Raw genomic sequence first — 21,016 nt, 5'->3', positions numbered from 1 at the left:
CTAGCAGGAAACATTTAGATATTTCTCAGCCTTTAGAAAATATTTAATAGCCTTTCCCTGCTTTTTAAGAGTCAATTCTTAATTTTAAGAACTTCAGTTTGATGCTTAGAAGAGCCTATGATTCTAAATGAGTCTAATCTACCAAAACACTTCAACTCATTCTTCCACAACACTAACAAAGGTTTTCACCCAACAAACACACATCACTCATAAAAGACCAACCTAAAAAAAGTTTTTTTTTTTTTTTTTACAAAACAAGAATGACAGTTCTCTACTGCTTATAATTCACGGCAGTATATTACATAGTCTTAGGAATAATTTTGTACTGCAATGTAAACATGGACTAACGCCTGTTTAGGTGTTCAGCTACATCTAATTAATTTGATATAATGAAAAAATGTAGTACTGTATAAATATAGAAAATTGTTGTCTTATTCATGTTTGTATTCGGTTTTGAACTTAAATTTTACCTGTTTTGAAAAGAGTATGTAACTGTGCAAATTGGCCTGTACAGAGTTTTGGCTGTTTGTGTCTCAGTGAGAAAATAAATGTATGTAGTTATTTGAAAGATGTAGTAGTCATTGAATGCATTTTGTGCCAAAACAAAGATGATCCACAGTTTAGAGCACATATACTGCTGTTGTGCTCACTGTGTGAATAGTTTTGAAAAAGTATTGAGAAATAGGTGCTAGCGATAAAAAAATAATAAAAAAAAACTGTAATTACTTTGTCTAATGTCATGTACTTTCAAAACAATAAATTTGATACAGTCACTGAGAGAAGCTTGCAATTCATAGTCACTTGAATCAGTAGGTGAAGTGTGGCCAATGCACATTCCAGGCTCTGCTTCTCAAGTTAATGAGTGTTTAATTCAGGGCAAATGTTACACCACAGATTAATCTGAGCAGGAACAGTAGAGAAACCCAGATAATAAAAATTGTTGCATAAGTATGGCCCAAAAAAATGAATGTGACTTGACAAACAACTCCAAATAATTAAAGGGCACCTAATAATAACCTAATAATTTCCATTAGTGTGTCGTATGCAAGGAGCCCATATTTCGATTTGTAATGAATGTTTAGGATTCAGTGTGTGCTATTCTACAACTTCTATTCTATTCTTACTTCTATAATTACACAAGCACGCCATGCAAGCATGCATGCATTTGAACCTTTAGCCTTTTCTCAGTGTTATGCGACCTCTACTGGTGAGACATTGTAGTAACATTATTGCATAACGAACAAGGATGACCCAGTTTTAAATGAGTGCAAAGAATTGTAATGACAGGAGACTATAAAAGTGGAAAAGAGAAAAAGTTAAAAACAAACCTATCAACAACGTTATTGAGTGATAATTGTATTCATAAACCTTTATTAAATGACAATCACAAGTCAATAACAACAATTTACATACACATTTTCATAATTTACTTAAAGTTAATTCAAAATAAAATAATTTTTAAAAAGATTTAAAAAAGTATGATTAACTGTAAACGCTTGTTAATATTTGACACTTTTGTAAAAAGGCATACTATGTGTTCAGAAGAACATAAACAACTTGAGGGCTAAAACACTGAGTACCTTAAGTTCAAAGTCCTTGTGCTCGATTTGTGGAAAAACAAGACTATCTTGTAGATATAGAGAGATATATTTGATTATAGAGACTCTCTTTCTCTCTCACACACACACACTAATGAGCCAAAGCCGAGGCAATGTATTTGTTTAGTGACAACGTACAAGATTTGCTGTGAAAGTAAACAGTTATTTTTTTTTATTTTCTATTTTTATTGCAAATTAACCTAACAGTATCCATCAATGAAACACATACAGAAGAGTGAAAAACAAAACAAAAACAGAGAAAGAAAACAGCTAAATATAGATATCGATATAGTGGTGTATGCAGGCAGTTCTACATACAGTTCTGTTTACTCATCAAACAGATCAACAGTGTCTATAAACTGACAGATGTCCATGCATGATTCCAAACACTCTTCAGCAAATATTCTCATGTGCAACAGCCCCCTTTACTCTTCCTCCCCTCTTCATTATAGTCCTCCAAACACAATGTGGGTGACTCACTTTGGGAGCGTTTTTGAATGATGGATGGCAACACCAGATCAAAGAGTGTTTCGAACATAACATCCACATTAAATCCAGTCTTAGCACTTGTCTCAAAGCACATCTTCTCTGCTGGTGGACTGATGCCCTCTAGTGCCTTATAGCGTATTATGCGGTTGTAAAGTGCTATGGCATCGTCCCGATTCACCTGTTTGTGCAAGGGAAAGTCTGGGGGTGTGGGGCAGGATGGAAGGGGAAGTACACTACCTTCTTCTGCCCTGACTTCCTCTGGGGTCATAACATGGGCTTGAGGGTCAGTAAGGTCTGCTTTGTTGCCCACGATGGCAAATATGCTGTCACTATTGGCAGAGTCAGTGAGAGAGAGGAAGCGTTCTTCAAGCTCCACTAAGCTCTGCCAGTTTGTGACATCATACGTGAGAATGATGGCTGCAGCGCCACGACAATACATGGAGCCCAGACCATGGAACTGTTCACGACCTGATGAAATCAGAAGCACAGAAATACAGAGATGAATAGATCACATATATTAAAAACTGGCTACAGTCCAAGATTAGCATAATATATATTTCTATATAAATATATAAACACACACACACACACACGTATAAGTTATTCAGTAATCTTGCTCTCCAGTGAACTGTCACCCTGAGAACTGTTGTGTCAATAGCTGAGTCTGTAAGCTGTCAGTCCAATTTGTGACTCTTTAAAAATTGTATTTGTGTGACATGAAAAACATTAAATGTAATAATAATAATGCAACATTTTTATGTTTTGGTAACCTATTATTTTCCCTCCTTCCTTCATCAATGAGGTAAGTACATTGTGGTCAGTTCTTTTAACCATTACTAAGAATTAAATCAAATAATGTTCCTTTTTCAACCCCATCTCAAGGTCAAGTTCTCAAGATTTTTTTCTGATCATTTATGGGGTCAGTGGAATTTTTTCTTTTTTTGACAGTGCAGATTCAGCTGTGAAATTTCTGTTCCTCACTCAAAGACCTTTCACTTTCATTGTAATAGAGTATGAACATGTCATTGTCTAATTCTAGACTAGTTTCACAGAATAAAGAAAAGCATTGGGGTTTGGAAGACATGAGGTTGAGTAAATATGACTGAAATTTCATTTTTGGGCAAACCACCTCTTTACTAGAAGCGGTTCAGCAAAAAAAATCCACATTCATTGCTGAAACTACCAAGATTGCAAAATCCTGCATAAACACGAGATAACTGCAGTCATTGATGCAATATGGCAACGTGCTTTTTTGTCACTCCTCCACGCACTGGAAAAGACAAATAAATTGTTTCCCCTCGTAGAAGTGTAGATAATTTTGGCAGATCATACATAATTAATCAATCAGATTTATTTAGATTGATGAACGGAATTGACATCTCAGGAGTGTTGCATAGGATGGATCAGGGCCATTCTGGAACTACCACAAGACTATAAGGTTCGTCACTTGATTTCATCACAATCACATGTGGGTCAACCATCTCAATCTAAATACCACAATCTGACATTTAAAAGAATACACAACTAGAGCTGTAAAACTCTAAAATATATATGACCAATGTTTTAAAATAGGACTACAGGGAATATTTAATTTAATTGCCAGCATATTTTAATTGAAGATATGTCATAATAGCAACACTCTGAAAGATTTCTGAAATGTACATCTATTTTCATACTGAAAATAACAATTAATTACGAATAATTATTCAATTTAAAAATAACACTTGTAACAACATGCTACTTGGACCACTCTGTGCCAATTCTGGGGTGTTGGTCATCTTATCCCAAGGGTCTAATTTTATATTAATAACTTTTACTCTACAAATCCCTCATAAACAAATAGACATAAAATAACTTTGATATTCAACATAAAACGTCATATTGGCCAGAAACACAAAATTAGATAAATAAATCTCAAAACTGTTTTGACTGACTAAATCTCACAAATGTTGATTAAGATTAATTAAAAATTACGCAATTTTTATTTATTATTAATTAAGGTATAACATTTGGATATCAAATCTTACCAGCTGTATCCCAGATGGAGATGTTGTATGGACCCCACTGCTTCAAGAAAAATGCTCCACCAATTGTGCTCAAAGTATCCTTAAAGTTTCTCTCTGTGTACCTGTGCAGCAAGGACGTTTTCCCTACATTCATGTCTCCTATGACAACCATTTTAATATCGGGCTTTCTCATTTTCCCAGGTGGAGACATGATTTTAACTGAGAGGACACTCAAAATTATATTAGACTTCAAACTCCGCCTTCCATAACAAATGCGCGCCGTCCACGGTTTCTTCTTATTGTCTGGTGGTTATCAGTTTTGGCTTGTATCGTACAAAAACCTTGAGAAGCAGATTCTCACCAGGTCTTCCGAGATATTTAAGTGTTTTGAAATGGTCTTATTCGTGCTTAAAAACACGGTCCATGTCAAAGCACTTATAAGTTCATAAAATCTAGCAATGACGCAACAGGAAACTCAAGACCAATGGCACAATGCAAAAAAGTCCTGACTCCCGATTTTAACTGCAAATGACATCACATAATCAAAAGACAGATTTTTTTTTAAAAATAAAATACTTTATTTATAAATGAATCTTCTCGAATTGTCCCAAAGTTATTTATGTATATTTAGGTGTAAGACATTAGAGGAATGACTGCTTCCCAGGCCTTTAAATTTTGTTTAATATTAAGTATTTTATAATAATAATAATAATAATACATTTTATTTAATGCGCCTTATCAGGACACCCAGGGACACTGTACAAAGCAGATAAAAACATTAAAACAGTATACAAATAAAATAAGACACATTGAGGAGATATGGGTCAGGTGGAATATGACTGTCTAAACAACAGAGTTTTGAGTTTGGATTTGAAGAGATGAAATGAGTCAATGGTACGAAGGTCAGGAGGGAGTGAATTCCAAAGATGGGGAGCAGAGCGCCTGAACGCCCTGCTCCCCATTGTGACAAGACGGGCAGGGGGGACAGAAAGCTGGCAAGTGTGGGAGGATCGGAGTGAACGGGTAGGGATGTTTAAATGGAGGAGATCTGAGATATAAGGAGGAGCCATGTTATGAACAGCTTTGAAAGTAATGAGAAGTATTTTAAAAATGATCCTCTGTTTAATGGGAAGCCAGTGAAGTTGTTGCAAGATAGGAGTGATATGATGAAACAGACATTTTGACAGTCTTTTTATTTATTTTTATTCTAACATATTTTACTCTTATTCTTCCCCATTTAAGGAGGAAACTTATGACAGTGGTCCATTTTGATTTTCCATAACCAGTTTCAAATGTTATAGGCTACTGCTTACCATGTTGACAAACAAGCATTGTTGTTTTCAAATAGTATTGTATCATTTTCAGACATTATGATAGTTCATAGTCTATCTCACATACAAATGTCTGTCTTGCTAAAACAGTGGTATAATTCTTTTGAATGTACAGAGGTCTTCAGAGAAACACAACAGAAAATGCTCTAATATATCTAATGATAAATCTTTCCAGAAAAACATAAGATGTGAAATTATGTGAAAATAGACACTGCACACAAGTCTTCCACCAATCAAAGTAGCCAAATGTGAATAACTTTGCCCTAACTTGTAACATTGTTATGATTCGTGTGTACCATTCCATTCTGACCTTAAGGATCAGGTCATAGGATAAGGATCCTTTGCTTTAGTTATTTCTGTATGAGAATGGTTGAGAAAGGCTTAAGCTCTACTTGAGGATAAACTATGAACAACTTTGTTTTATTAACTTTTACAGATTCAATATGTGGTTATGATTACAGTTGTGTTCCAACTTTAGTTGAGGTAATAACTGGATTTTTTGTAATTGTCTTCAGTTGAACTGTAATTTCTTTGAAGAAAAACCGCTGAGATGCTTCAAACAGCATGTGCAAGTTCTAATAGATACAGGATTGGTCCAATTCAGTGAGTGGTTAATTCTTCCTCATCTCTCCTCTTGTAATTTCCCAAGTGGAGATTGTGCCTCTATCCTGAAACCAAAATCAAAATATTAACACCGTTAACCACAATAAGCCTTGCAATGTGCTTTGACAGAAGTTGTTGAAGTTGAAGGCTCTGCTGCACTTTGGCTGTTTCTCAATATGTGTTCTTCAGCGGTCTTGTGTCCTTGTGTTCTCGTACTACTTCATTATCAACCGTCAAAGTTCAATTCCAATACTCAAGAACGCAAGTACACAGGATGTGTTCTTGATATCGAGGATGCATCGAATGCAGACTTGAAAGAATCGAACCGTTAAAAATCCCAGAAGATGCTGCGAGCGGTCGACGTACGGAAGCCTGTAAGCTTTAAACTTCTCATTCTCACTTAAAGGATTCCCGCTGCAAGTTTGAAATACGTGACAGCTCGTGAAAGTAAACATTTGTCTGTCTCCTTTGCTTAATTTTAATAAAGTGATAAAGACCATAAGAAAGCGGCAGTATTTTTATTGGCATATTAAGAAGAATCTAACATTGACTTATATGAAAACAATGTCTATAATAATATGAAAGAAATGTTTAATTGGTTGTGATGCTATATTGTGTTTACTGTGCTTTGGTTGTTAATCGCTATTTGCTGAGATGTTCAGTTTAGCGGCAAGAACGCAGCACATCTCAATTCTCACACAGATGCGTTCTGTGCCCATGCGTCCTTCCGAGTTTGTTCTTTCAAGGTCGCCTGGCAAGACCATTTTTGCGTTCTTGGAATTGAGAAACAGCCTTAATCTAACAGGATGAAATCTTACCTTAATGTGTACTCCAAGTGGCGCTAGATTATTCCTGAAGGCATCACAGGCCTTCAGCAAGGGTATTCTGTCTGGCTGTGGATGACTCTTCTGAATTTCACTGCCAGGCTTGGGGTCTTGTGGAGCTTGGTCTTGCACAGAAAGTGCAAATTTACGAACCTCACTCCGAAAATGCACCAACTCCTCCACCACATTATTCAAAACTCCGGAGGAATCATGGACTTCCTAAGGGACACAGTGTAAAAGCATTGAAATGTACGAGTTCACACTTACATACAGTATAATTAAACAGTGTAAAGGTTATGCGTATTAGAGTTCTCAACGGGCCTGAAAATTACAACCCGACCCGACCCGGCCCGTGGCTTTTAAAGCCCGGACCCGAACTAACCCGACACATCAACATGAATTATCTGCCCGAACCCGGCCCGCGGCCCGACGGCCGTGTATTTTTTTTTCTCATACACGTATTGACCAGCAGACGGGAATTCAAATCAACCTTTAATGTCCACGCCTTTTAACAATACAAACAACTGAAACAATAAACTTTAAATATATAAATAGGCTATATAAATATGCCTTAGTCTAAATAAAAATCTTCACACAATAATAAATAAAAAGAACTCAAACATGTACCCAGCCAGCGAGCGGGCTGTACATAACCTGTAGAATTTCCATCAGAATCCAGCACCAGTCCAAACACTTTCCAGACCTCTGATTTCCCACTCCTGTAGTAGCGATGGTGAATTCACCTGCGGCAAGTTTACTTTTCACCAACTCCATCTTCTTCTCCAGGCTAAAGGAGACGCAGCGCGCAGCTTGCACGCAGGCGTCAGGTCTGCCCGCACCCCTCTCCATGATGCACGCCACGTTACACGCACACGCAGCAGCCAGACTTTTTACGGTGAACAGCAGCGATGATTAATAAATGTTTATTTTTTTTTCACTGAGCGGAAAAGATCAAGCCCGAGGTCCGACCCGACCCGAGTAATTTGCTTATATTTTCGACCCGAACCCGGCCCGACCCCGCGGGTCCCGTCGGGTTTGTCGGGCCGACCCGACCCGTTGAGAACTCTAATGCGTATTTGCCGGTGTCCGAGGGGAGGGCTCCGAGCCCGGAATTTGGCACGAATTCCAAGTTGGGATAGGAATAGTTGGGATCAAGTTGGGATAGGAATAGTCAAAAGTGAGGAGATGGGGTGGTGGAGGGATGCTGGAAAACTGTCATGGAACAGAGGTAAGTCTGCTGTATACTGTATATACCTCTGATGTCGTGAATTGAATTGATTAACTGAATGTGCTCCTCCTGTGTTAATTAGGTTCATTATCTGAAAGTGCTCCTCCCGAACTTTGTTAATAAAACATCATGTGTTGCAATGATTTAATAATTATAAAGAAAAATGTCAATGTCTACAAGGAAGAAAATAATTTATGTGAATATCTTGGCTGAGATGAAAACTGCGGTTTTCGGTCAAATGTTGATAATAATGTAAGTTATCAAAGAAATATGAGGCATCTACTCATCCTTGGATGTAACTTTGTGTCCAAGTATAATATGCCCATATTATTGTGTGGGAGTGTATACGAGTGTGCAGGTATGTTTGTTTCCTGTTCTCTGTGCTCATCAGTGTTTGACAAGCTGGCTGATTATATGGACAGATCGGAGAGGCTCAGGCCTTGTCCACACGAACACGGGTATTTTTATAACCGTGACTTTTTTTACGCGGTTCGCCCGTTCGTCCACACGGAAACGCAGTATCAGGTCACTGAAACCGAACATTTTTGAAAACCCCTGCCAGGGTGAGGATTTTCAGAAACGCCGGTTGCAGTGTAGTCGTGCAGACAGTAAAACCGGAGTTTTTGCCTTGCGACGTCAAAGTGCGCGCCGTTATCCGCTGTGTTTGACGTCAGATTGTGCGTCGCTGACAGCTTCTGATTGGCCAACGTGGCTTTACGGTTAGGGTTATATCGCCGACTGCTGGTGTGGAATGCTCTTGACGGCGCTTGATAGCGTGTTTTTGCGTTTTCATGTAGACGGAGATTTTTTTCAAAAACGCAGGAGGAAAAACTCCGGTTATAAAAATACCCGTGTCCGTGTGGACATGGCCTCAGAGTCGGCAGCTCCTGCTGTACTAGATAGAAGTGGTGTGAAGATCTCCATTCTTCAAGTTTCCCTCTCCTGCTTCAGACATGTTGCTGTGTGATCTCTTAGCTCTTGTGTAACTTGCTGTTTATTTAACTAACGCTTCTTGTGTGAAGTCAAAACTGTTGAACGGTGTACACGGGTGACTGTATTGAATTATTTATTTTAAGGGCGCTGTCTTTGTAGGGAGCAGGGTGCCAATTTCTTTTATATCACAATGTCTCCTATTCATGAAAAATTAACACATTTTATTTTGAAATGTTACATTGAAAAAAAAAAAAGTTTGATCTCACCTTTTCATCCAGTAGATCAACTCCAAAAACATCCATTATTTCCCTGACATAGGACAGCATGGCTCCAAATACAACAGGACTCCTAGGCCCATGAACCTTCCAAACACAAAAAAGACAGTAAAATGAGTCTTTGACTAATAAATATAAATTAATGTTTAAAATATAATATTTTGTAAAGAGGAAATAAAGAACGTGAGGCCTCAGTGACCTACCCTATGATGTTACCTTAGTAACAGGCTGAAGCTGACAGTTGCCATGGTGAATGAGGCTCATAATGGCATCCACAGCTTTTGGGGTGTCAAAATCATCAGCGAGTGCTTTCCTAACACTGTTCTGTGTAGCAGACAACCTTGACCAAACAAAGACAGTGAAGACAAAAAGGAGTTGAAGACAATTTTATCGTTCATCAACTGGAAAAAATTTTTATCAAAGTGATTCCAATGATATTGTTTCTCTATGCCGTTATCGTTGTGGTTTGGAGTTGGACTCTGCTATTCTTTTACATTGATAATGATTTTTAGAACTATATCTTTGTCGTTATAGTTATCATCCTTGGTGTGAACGGTCCTTAACACTTGCAACCATAGTGACAGCGTCTGAAGTAACTATCATAGATGGTGACATCCATAACACAAGGATTTGGATCACATCCAAAACACAAAACTGATGGGAGCAGTGACTGGATATAAAACCTTTCCATGACACACAGCTCCTATATTCACACATGAAAAAACAGAAAACACACAGGAGAAGTGCGTGAACCTGGCCTTATTCGTTTCATTCTACTGTCCAAAATGTATCTGTCTTTACCTCTCCCAGAGAAGTCCCTCCTCTATAGGCTGGCACTGTAAATGGCCCTGCATGTAGGCCTGTGCGTTGTGGCAGAAGGCAGAGATGGTGGACAAGGTAGATCGGGCTTCATTCATGCTAGCATCACTATAGTCAATTGCTGGAAAGGTTAAAAGACCCACAGAAAATGTATAGTAAATGTAGAATATCTGTCTCTTTGTAGGAGTATATATTTCAGGAGTCCCTTTCAGCATGTAACATACCTGATCTGTATTTGGTCAGAAGGCAAAAAAGTCGAAACTCATTAGCAGTGTAAGATGCCAGAAAATCCTAGATTATAAAGAGAGACGCTATTGTCTATTAAATACGTAAAAACATGCTTTGACAATTTTATTTTTTATCATTTGTTACCTTTATAGTTATATAATTCTTCAAGGATTTTGACATCTTCTCTACATTTCCTTTCAAATGAAGGTGTCCTTAAAAACAAAGTTCTCATTAAATAGAGCTTTACGAGCCGTAAAGCTAAATATTCACAGATCCTATGCTACAAAATATAGTATGCTCATTAAAATGTTACTACCCATTACTAATACTTAACCAGAAGACTGAGGGCATTACCGGAGTGCAGGAAGTAATTTCCCCATTGTTCACACTGATGATACGCCTCAGACTGGGCAATCTCATTCTCATGATGTGGGAAGGCAAGGTCAATCCCTCCGGAGTGAATGTCCAACTGACTTCCAAACACTGAGCTGCAGACAAGAAAAGCAACAACAACAAACAAAAAAATGGTATAGGAGTTATCGTTTCATGTGAAAATATGATTTTGTAATTCTGCTAAAAACTTCATTCATTCCTAATCAACCATTTAGAAAGATGCTTTTAACTTTTTTTGGGGGGGGGGGGGGGGGGGGTTGCTCCGTTGACACTCAACAAACCTAGCCAGTTCAGATAGTTCATGTGCTAGCTCAAGCACACCTGATGCAACTAATGAAGCCCTGAATTAGTTGCATCAGGTGTGCTTGAGACAACACCTGTTTTGCAGATTTGTGGTGTTGTGAGTGATTCTATTCAGGGGGTTGAAAATTTTGAGACTCCAGAAGTCATTAAAATGTGCATTTTCAGTTGAATTTGAGGAAACCACTTGAGGAGTTGAGCCTGAGTATGTAGATTTAGCCAATAAACCTGATTTACAATGGGGGTTGAATAATTTCGATTACAACTGTATCTGGATGTAACAGATTGTCGAAAAGGAAAAAAATATATATTTAAAATAAATTTAGCCTTCTATGAAACTAATTGTGAAATCACAGCTAGAAAATAACATTATGACTTTATTTCAAATATTTTTAAGACTAAAATCATTTTCCAAAATTAGTTTTCTACATCTGACCTTTGACCTTTTTTTTAGGGTGCCGTCATTTATAACCAACTTTGTCCTATTAGGGTAAATTATGTTTTACAAAAAATTGCAAATTGTCTGAAACTTTACCCACATTCAAATGCATTTTCACTATCTGAAAAGTTGTGAAAATGTCTTCGTGTTTAAAAAAAACATTAAAAAAAAGTTTTATTAACATTCCATTTCATCTTCTGCTACTATATTGAACTTGCATGTGAAAATGTCAAAAACTTGACACAAATTTGACTTGACGCTGCCTGGAAAATAGTGAAACCATAGTGTTTCAAAAAGCATTTAAAAAATAGTTTCTTTCTTGGAATTTCAAATCAATTATTGTAACAAGTGAAAAAACAACAAGATTCTTCTTTTTCAGTGTGGCTCACACTTTCCAGACGTAACTCGATGTTGACCTGTTTAGTCATCATTTATGGACCATCCCTGCTTGTCAGTGTAGTCATAGTGGGATCTCCATTATGTTGTGAACAATAGATACATTTTCTCAAACTACTACCTAAGACTAAATGTACAATTGGCATCAATTCTTAATAAGACACATCAAATCAGTGCAAAACAAATATCAAGATCACATTTGGTATAAGAAGTCAATTGGTTAAGGCACCCACACAAGATAATCGGGGGCTAATTTTGGGCCTAATTCTCCCCTTCCTACAATCCTAGTTAAGTCCCGTTTATGTTGATGGTTCAACAGACTATATTATCAGATTTTCCTGTGATGTGATGAGTGTTAAAAGTGATTGATAAATGTACTGTAAAAAGTATTCCAAACACTATTATAGTCATTTCTTCTTGCCCGTCATCCGCCATGTTTGTTTACTCTAAAGTCAGGATTTTGCGATTTTGTCATGTTTGAAAATCTGGTAAATCTTTTAGTGAAGGCCATTCCTTGAGGTAGAGCATTTACCTTGCAATTGTAGAACATTCAATGTGCCACCCAGGTCTCCCTTGTCCCCAAGATGAAACCCAATGAGGTTCATGTGGTTTGGATGCTTTCCACAGAGCAAAGTCCCTTGGATCCCTTTTATCCTGAACCCCTAAAATACAAGAAATTGTAAAATACTCTATTGGATTTAGGTCATGGTTTCTAGAGCATATTAATTATCCCAAAAAAAATTACATATCTTATCTACAGACATTACATATTATAAGTAATATTTGTACCACCAGTAGTTTTGTCAAGCAAGTTAGCTCAATAACACAGAAAAAGGTTATAATAAATGTGCAATGACAAATCATATGTGATTAAAGATTGAGGATACCCACATTTACTGTTATTGATGAAGACCTCCAAGACGAAAAAAACAGATGTCATAAACATACCTTGCTCCCCAACAATGCCTCCGAGATTCACAAGCTTGCCATAACGGCTACCAATGGACTGAGTGTTGAAGTAGACGTTCCCTGGGTCAACAAATCATACTGGATATTTAGTTTCATCTTCTCTTCATATTTAGGGGGGAAATAACTGGAAAGACTTGACCTTAAATTGTCAACAAGAAAGATAGAGAGGCACCTTGATTTGTGACATAGGCATGTCCATTTCTGATAATGCGCTCTATGAAAGCTACAATCTGGGGAATGTTGTCTGTCACCCTCATGTATACAGCTGGTGGAAGAACCTGGACAAATGAACAAAGACCAGACAAATTCACATTAATGTTTCAGTCATTTAGTCAAATCACCACAAACATTTTTGTATTTACCCGCAGTGCTTGCATGTCCCTTTTAAACTCTTCCTCATGCATTCTTGCAAGGACGGTGGGTGAGATGTTCTCCTGCAAAAGAAATTAAACCAAATAAATATTCTACATGTCTTAGAATTGCCCAGTGTAAACATCCTTCCACATAAATGTCTAATCTTGTATGTACTGAACCATGAGTGAAAGAGTATAACTTGATACTTACCTCAAGGCTTCTTTGTATGATTTTATCATCAATATCAGTGATGACCATAACATGGATGACATTGATTCCAAAAAGTCTGGATAAGATCCTTTGCAGAATGTCAAAACGGACATATGAGCTGCATACGAGGAAGAAAAGGAAGAAAATAAAGGAAGCTGGCAGAGCAATGCATTTACTGCTGAACAAAGACCAACCCAGGGTTATTATAGTAAACTAAAACTGTAAATAAAAGCATTTTTGATAATTGAAATAAAATAAATGTTAACTGAAATAAAATATAAAATAACTTTCAGCTAGCAGTCAAGGCAACATTTCACACTTTAATTTGTTTTACTTATTGCATCAAAAAAATAAAAATAAAAACAAAAAATAGCTAAAACTAAGACTTACTAAAATGTGCAAGTAAATGTTATAATTATAAAAAAATATATAATTGTAGGCTATATCAATGATATTACAATAACCTAAAACAAATTATGTTTCTATCAACGTAACCGCAACTAAACTCTACGACTAGCTAGCTAGCAGAGAAACTTACCACGCATGGCCGAGATGGGCATGGTCATAAACAGTGGGACCACAGCTGTACCTGGAATTGACTAAACATGTTATATACACACACACAAAAACACTTATTACATGTAAGATAATCTCAATTAACGTAATGGACCACTGTGTACCTTACCAGGAAGCAATTTTTTCTTGAGCCAAAACCAGAGGTTCTTTCTGCTTGGTAAGACTGTTGTAAGTCATTACACCGGTGTCATAGCCCACTGGTTTTATCCAATTTCTCTCTGCCCTGCTGCATATATTACAACTGGACAGCAATGACGTTATCGTAATTCCATTATTAATCCCATGCCTGATTCTAAAGCCAGAAAGCAGTTTTGCATTTGTAATGAATGCTAAAGGCAGCCTCATTTTCATTCAACTAACGTTACATAAATATTACACAAAACATTTGAACAGAGTCCAGGTGGTGGTTAAACGATTGCGACAATGCGATGAAATATAATCTATCTCTAGACATTTAAGCGCGTTTTCCCAAATGGACTGATGACATATGCTTTCCCAGTTCCTCGATCAGTTTCTTTTCAGCATAATTACATTGAAAGTTCAGCTTCTTTGGTCCACAACTGTTAAGGATAATTCATCTGTCACACCGACGCACGCATCTCTCTGGCTGTTTTGCAGTGGGTTCAAGATGGCCGCGTACTGAAAAGCATTCCGGGGGCAAAATAAATTAAAGACAGTAACATGAACAACTATGCAGTTGCGGAAATGCTCTCGATTATGGTGTACCGATCCAAATAACAAATTCAGTAACTAAGGGAAATTTAGTAACGTTCACCTTATGAATGTATTTGAGGGATGGAACTGTATTTTTAAGTGGGAGGAGTCTGTATGTGACGCAAAAAAACACCGTCATTCCGTTCCAAGCAAGTGGTGCTGCTCACTGCAGAACCAAATAACGTCCAACTCTCCCTCTCTGGACGTCACGAGCAGCTTGACCTGTCCAGCAGGTCCACCAGCTCCAGCTAATGTAATCCAGTACGTTACCATAAGGCATCTAGTAAAAGGGCAAGACAAGTTTCAGTTATTTTATGTGTGCGTTTCGAGCTGTTTGTGTTTACAACGAGAAGATATGTCATTTGTCTTTTCAGTCTTTTTCAATGGTTTTTTATTTTGTTTTGAAAGACCCGCCCCACAAATAAAGTGACAATTTCTTTCCCGCCCCAACCCGCGGGTTATGAGACGCGCAGCACTAATGCACGATACTACGATATTTCTTCAAAAGCAGATTAAAAAACGTGATATTGCACACCCCTAACCAGTGGTATTTAAACTTTTTCTGCCAAGAAATTTTTAAAAATTGTGATTAACACTGTACGGAAACTCTACACCATGTGTACGAACTCTTTTGAAAAGTAAAGTAAACAGAACGATTTTAAACTGATTTCATTTTGTTATACATTTATGTTAAAGGATTAGTTCACTTTTAAAATGAAAATTATGTCATCATATACTCGCCCTTAAGTTGTTTCAAACCTGTATGAATTTCTTTCCTCTGCTGAACACAAAGGAAGATATTTAGAAGAATGTCAGTAACCAGATAGTTTTTGGTTCCCATTGACTTCCATAGTAGGAAAAAAATATACTATGGAAGTCAATGGGATACTTATTATTATAAGTATATTACTTATACTTACTTTTTATTATAGAGTATTGTCCAGACAGTTTAATAGGCCCTATGCACAGCTGCACTACTTCCTGAACTTAAGCAGGGTCCTTTGTTTCCTGTCTGCCAGGATTGGCCAAACTGATTAATCCAGGTGTGTCTGACCAACAACAATAATCAGACACACCTGGATTAATCAGTTTGGCCAATCCTGGCAGACAGGAAACAAAGGACCCTGCTTAAGTTCAGGAAGTAGTGCAGCTGTGCATAGGGCCTATAAGAAGATATTTTATACATACAGTCAACTTCACGTATACAAGCAGAAGCCATCTTTGAAAAACAGACTCGATCAGTCAATCAACGAAACGCCGATCCAAATGCGCTGAACTGTGTAGAATCTCATATGGTCCAGTGCATTTAGATCAGCGTTTCGTTGATTGACTGATCGAGTCTGTTTTTCAAAGATGGCTTCTGCTTGTATACGTGAAGTTGACTGTATGTATAAAATATCTTCTTATTAAACTGTCTGGACACTGTCAAAGTTCTCAATGCTTCGGTTTGAAGGTAGGGACCCTCATTATGCTACCGTGTTAGTGTGGGGCTATTTTGAGCCTTGTTAGTGGTATTAACAAGCAATTTTTATTTGTCATTACTCTATGCCCCATATACTAGCGTTATACTAGCGTTATAGACTAAACTGTTTTTAGAGATAAAACTATTTACATTCGATAATCATGAAAACAAATCTCAGATAACGGTTGACTAGGTAACAATGTGTAATTAGACTAAAGGTTCATTTTGTGCTGGAGTTCTCCTTACCTGCCAGTGTAGTCAAATTAATTTCTTTACCCCATAAGACTCTTCTTCTTTTTTTTTAATCTGACCAACAGAAAGCAGCTTTGTATGAAAGTGACTTCTGTGTGAGCTGTGCTTCATACATCACTACCGGTACACTGTTTACAATAGACCATTTTTGCCTGTGAAATTTCACTAATGTGACACCACACCATAATGCATTCACAATAAATATTTTGTATAATTTCAGAGCTCCTCGAAGAGTTAGATGAGGCCTATATGAAACACGGACAGGAAGAGGACCCCATCCAGCGAAGCCGTTTGCTGCTCTTTATCCAAAGAACCCTTATCCAAAGTCAGGAACTGGGCGATGAGAAGATCCAACTCGCTAGTCAGATGGTGGAGATGCTGGAGAATCGTAGCCGGCAAGTTGACAATCTTAATGAGCTTCTGGAAGCCCGACATGAACCCCATGAAAGCGTGACAGCTACTACCACATCTTCCATTATTCCCAGTAAGAGAAAGGAGGAGGAGAAACAAAAAGAGGAATCCCTTGGTTCCATAGATGGGCTTTCTGGGGCTAACAAGCACTCCAGACGTCAGAAAAATAATAATAATGACTCTTGAGAACCCCTCCTTGAACTGCCACCTTAACGTGGTGGAGGGGTTTGAGTACCCGAATGACCCTAGGAGCTATGTTGTCCGAGGCTATATGCCCCTGGTAGGGTCTCCCAAGGCAAACAGGTCCTAGTCGACGGGTCAGACTAAGAGCGGTTCAAAACCCTTTATGAAGAAAAATACATCGAGGACCGTGACGTCGCGCGGTATGGCGCAGCCGGGGTCCCACCCTGGAGCCAGGCCCGGGGTTGGGGCTCGTATGCGAGCGCCTGGTGGCCGGGCCTCCCCCCGCGGGAGCTACGTGGGGCCGCCTTCCCGTGGGCTCACCACCTGCAGGAGGGGCCGTAAGGGGCCGGTGCTTAGAGGATCGGGCGGCAGTCGAGGGCAGGGGCCTCGACAACCCGACCCCTGGACACAGAAACTAGCTCTAGGGACGTGGAACGTCACCTCGCTGGTGGGGAAGGAGCCTGAGATCGTGCGTGAGGTTGAGAGGTTCCAACTAGAGATAGTTGGAATCACCTCTACGCACGGCTTAGGCTCTGGAACCACACTCCTTGAGAGAGGATGGACTCTTCACCACTCTGGAGTTGCCCATGGTGAGAGGCGGCGGGCTGGTGTGGGTTTGCTCATAGCCCCCCGACTCAGCCGCCATGTGTTGGAGTTTACCCCGGTGAACGAGAGGGTCGTTTCCCTGCGCCTACGGGTTGGGGATAGGTCTCTCACTGTCGTGTGTGCCTACGGGCCAAACGGCAGTGCAGAGTACCCGGCCTTCTTGGAGTCTCTGGGAGGGGTGCTGGAAAGTGCTCCGACTGGGGACTCCGTCGTTCTACTGGGGGACTTCAACGCCCACGTGGGCAACGACAGTGTTACCTGGAGGGGCGTGATTGGGATGAACGGCCCCCCTGATCTGAACCTGAGCGGTGTTCAGTTATTGGACTTCTGTGCTAGTCACAGTTTGTCCATAACGAACACCATGTTCAAGCATAAGGGTGTCCATCAGTACACGTGGCACCAGGACACCCTAGGCCGTAGGTCGATGATCGACTTTGTGGTCGTTTCATCTGACCTGCGGCCGTATGTCTTGGACACTCGGGTAAAGAGAGGGGCGGAGCTGTCAACTGATCACCACCTGGTGGTGAGTTGGATCCGATGGCGGAAGAGGAAGCTGGACAGACTCTCAGCGTACTGTAAGGGTCTGCTGGGAACGTCTGGCCGAGTCTCCTGTCAGAGAGATCTTCAACTCCCACCTCCGGCGGAGCTTCGACCGGATCCCGAGGGAGGCTGGAGATATTGAGTCCGAGTGGACCATGTTCTCCACCTCCATTGTCGAAGCGGCCGCTCGGAGCTGTGGCCGTAAGGTCTCCGGTGCCTGTCGAGGCGGCAATCCCCGAACCCGGTGGTGGACACCGGAAGTAAAGGATGCCGTCAAGCTGAAGAAGGAGTCCTATCTGGCCTGGTTGGCTTGTGGGACTCCTGAGGCAGCTGACAGGTACCGGCAGGCCAAGCGAACTGCAGCCCGGGTGGTTGTGGAGGCAAAAACTCGGGCCTGGGAGGAGTTCGGTGAGGCCATGGAAAAGGACTATCGGCTGGCCTCGAAGAGATTCTGGCAAACCGTCCGGCGACTCAGGAGAGGGAAGCAGTGCCCCACCAACGCTGTTTACAGTGGAGGTGGGCAGCTGTTGACCTCAACTGGGGATGTTGTCGGACGGTGGAAGGAATACTTCGAGGATCTCCTCAATCCCGCTGTCACGTCTTCCATGGAGGAAGCAGAGGCTGAGGTCTCAGAGGTGGACTCGTCCATCACCCAAGCTGAAGTCACCGGGGTAGTCAAAAAACTCCTCGGTGGCAAGGCACCGGGGGTGGATGAGATCCGCCCTGAATACCTCAAGTCTCTGGATGTTGCGGGGCTGTCTTGGCTGACACGCCTCTGCAGCATTGCGTGGCAGTCGGGGACAGTGCCTCTGGGATGGCAGACCGGGGTGGTGGTCCCTCTTTTTAAGAAGGGGGACCGGAGGGTGTGTTCCAACTACAGGGGGATCACACTTCTCAGCCTCCCCGAGAAAGTCTATGCCAGGGTACTGGAGAGGAGAATACGGCCGATAGTAGAACCTCGGATTCAGGAGGAACAGTGCGGTTTTCGTCCGGGCCGTGGAACACTGGACCAGCTCTATACCCTCTACAGGGTGCTGGAGGGTTCATGGGAGTTTGCCCAACCAATCCACATGTGCTTTGTGGATTTGGAGAAGGCATTCGACTGTGTCCCTCGTGGCGGCCTGTGGAGGGTGCTCCGGGAGTATGGGGTCCGGGGTCCTTTGCTAAGGGCTGTCCGGTCCCTGTACGATCGAAGCAGGAGCTTGGTTCGCATTCCCGGCAGTAAGTCAGACTTCTTCCCGGTGCATGTTGGACTCCGGCAGGGCTGCCCTTTGTCGCCGGTTCTGTTCATAATTTTTATGGACAGAATTTCTAGGCGCAGCCAGGGGCCGGAGGGTGTCTGGTTTGGGAACAACACGATTTCGTCTCTGCTCTTTGCAGATGATGTTGTCGTGTTGGCCCCATCAGACCAGGACCTTCAGCATGCACTGGGACGGTTTGCAGCCGAGTGTGAAGCGGCTGGGATGAGAATCAGCACCTCCAAATCCGAGGCCATGGTCCTCAGTCGGAAAAAGGTGGCTTGCCTACTTCAGGTTGGTGGAGAGTTCCTGCCTCAAGTGGAGGAGTTCAAGTATCTTGGGGTCTTGTTCACGAGTGAGGGAAGGATGGAACGGGAGATTGACAGACGGATCGGTGCAGCTTCAGCAGTAATGCGGTCGATGTACCGGTCTGTCGTGGTGAAGAATTTACCGGTCAATCTACGTTCCTACTCTCACCTATGGTCATGAGCTTTGGGTCATGACCGAAAGGACAAGATCCCGGATACAGGCGGCCGAAATGAGCTTTCTCCGCAGGGTGGCTGGGCGATCCCTTAGAGATAGGGTGAGGAGCTCGGTCACTCGGGAGGAGCTCAGAGTAGAGCCGCTGCTCCTCCACATCGAGAGGGGTCAGCTGAGGTGGCTCGGGCATCTGTTCCGGATGCCTCCTGGACGCCTTCCCTGGAAGGTGTTCCAGGCACGTCCCACCGGGAGGAGACCCCGGGGAAGACCTAGGACACGCTGGAGAGACTATGTCTCTCGGCTGGCCTGGGAACGCCTCGGTGTCCCACCGGAAGAGCTAGAGGAAGTGGCTGGGGAAAGGGAAGTCTGGGCATCTCTGCTTAGACTGCTGCCCCTCGCGACCCGGCCCCGGATAAGCGGAAGAAGATGGATGGATGGACTCTTGAGAACATCACCATAGTTCACCATGATGAAGGGATCAGTGGTGGCACTGCCAGGGAGAAGCAGAACAAAACCTCAAAGAAGAAAAAGAGGTCCAAAGCTGACAAAGAGCCTTCACCTACAGATCTGCCTATTGATCCGAATGAGCTTACTTACTGCTTGTGTGAGCAGGTGTCATTTGGAGAGATGATTGGTTGTGATTATGATGAATGTCCAATTGAATGGTTCCATTTTTCATGTGTTGGGCTTAATCACAAACAAAGGAAAGTGGTATTGTCCAAAATGTAGGGGAGGCACAGAGAAAACCATGGACAAAGCCTTAGAAAAATCAAAAAAGGAGAGGGCATATAATAGGTAAAGCCTCTCTCGGCTGATCTCTCATGCTTTATTTTCTGTTTCATCTGGAGACCGGTTTCAGATAATAATTTAGGAAGTATCATCCAAGTGGTTGAAATCTCTCTCAGAGGCAGAAATACTTTTTTCAAAAATTATTTATTTGAAATATGGATATTTCATTTGAAAACTAAATGAATCTTTAATCATGTGTTAGGTTGCATTGTTTTTGTGAAAACCGATTCTTTGTAAGTTGCGTGCAAGCATGTGGCTAGTTATAAAAAGCTTTCACATACAATAAATGTGTTTGAATAATTTACTACCGTATTTCCGGTCTTTAGACATTGAAAAAATCTCTTATTATCCCTTACTCTTTATACTAGTG

The 21,016-nt window shown here is 40.8% G+C and overlaps 3 protein-coding genes across 6 annotated transcripts; 1 reads left to right on the top strand and 2 right to left on the bottom strand.

Moving 5' to 3' along the window:
* Window positions 1–1,345: 1,345 nt before the first annotated feature.
* Window positions 1,346–4,553, bottom strand: LOC306999754 (ras-related protein Rab-20-like). The gene is made up of 2 exons (XM_079614702.1): window positions 4,115–4,553; window positions 1,346–2,555 (listed from the first exon to the last, which is right to left on the bottom strand). The coding sequence occupies exons 1-2, from the start codon at window positions 4,302–4,304 to the stop codon at window positions 2,005–2,007; spliced, it is 741 nt and encodes a 246-aa protein (XP_079470828.1). The 5' UTR covers window positions 4,305–4,553; the 3' UTR covers window positions 1,346–2,004.
* Window positions 4,554–5,199: 646 nt separating this feature from the next.
* On the bottom strand, window positions 5,200–15,701 carry cars2 (cysteinyl-tRNA synthetase 2, mitochondrial). Of its 4 annotated transcripts, XM_079614672.1 has the most exons (18): window positions 15,606–15,661; window positions 14,747–14,965; window positions 14,503–14,610; window positions 14,081–14,263; window positions 13,934–13,984; window positions 13,396–13,513; window positions 13,194–13,265; window positions 13,004–13,109; window positions 12,811–12,891; window positions 12,395–12,524; window positions 10,689–10,822; window positions 10,479–10,546; window positions 10,331–10,397; window positions 10,089–10,227; window positions 9,504–9,627; window positions 9,279–9,374; window positions 6,846–7,070; window positions 5,200–6,092 (listed from the first exon to the last, which is right to left on the bottom strand). In XM_079614672.1, exons 4-18 carry the CDS (start codon window positions 14,146–14,148, stop codon window positions 6,036–6,038), a joined length of 1,536 nt encoding a protein of 511 aa, XP_079470798.1. In that variant the 5' UTR covers window positions 14,149–14,263; window positions 14,503–14,610; window positions 14,747–14,965; window positions 15,606–15,661; the 3' UTR covers window positions 5,200–6,035. The 4 variants fall into 4 exon arrangements, 3 of the variants coding, with proteins under 3 accessions (XP_079470798.1, XP_079470797.1, XP_079470796.1); XM_079614671.1 differs by having other exon boundaries at window positions 14,081–14,610; window positions 15,606–15,701; XR_013797915.1 differs by having other exon boundaries at window positions 5,276–6,092; window positions 9,491–9,627; window positions 14,081–14,610.
* On the top strand, window positions 14,677–20,783 carry LOC307000224 (inhibitor of growth protein 1-like; the record flags this gene model as incomplete). Its single annotated transcript, XM_079615657.1, is given in 6 exon segments — window positions 14,677–14,691; window positions 16,465–16,522; window positions 16,620–16,992; window positions 16,994–17,041; window positions 20,340–20,555; window positions 20,557–20,783. Coding segments are annotated over 6 exon segments (810 nt in total). The 3' UTR covers window positions 20,657–20,783.
* Window positions 20,784–21,016: the final 233 nt, after the last annotated feature.

Source organism: Phoxinus phoxinus (assembly GCF_949152265.1).
Source record: "Phoxinus phoxinus genome assembly, chromosome: 6".
Classification (NCBI taxonomy): Eukaryota; Metazoa; Chordata; class Actinopteri; order Cypriniformes; family Leuciscidae; genus Phoxinus; species Phoxinus phoxinus.
Note: the sequence above shows the minus strand (reverse complement) of the source record. Positions and strands in the feature narration are given on the sequence as shown.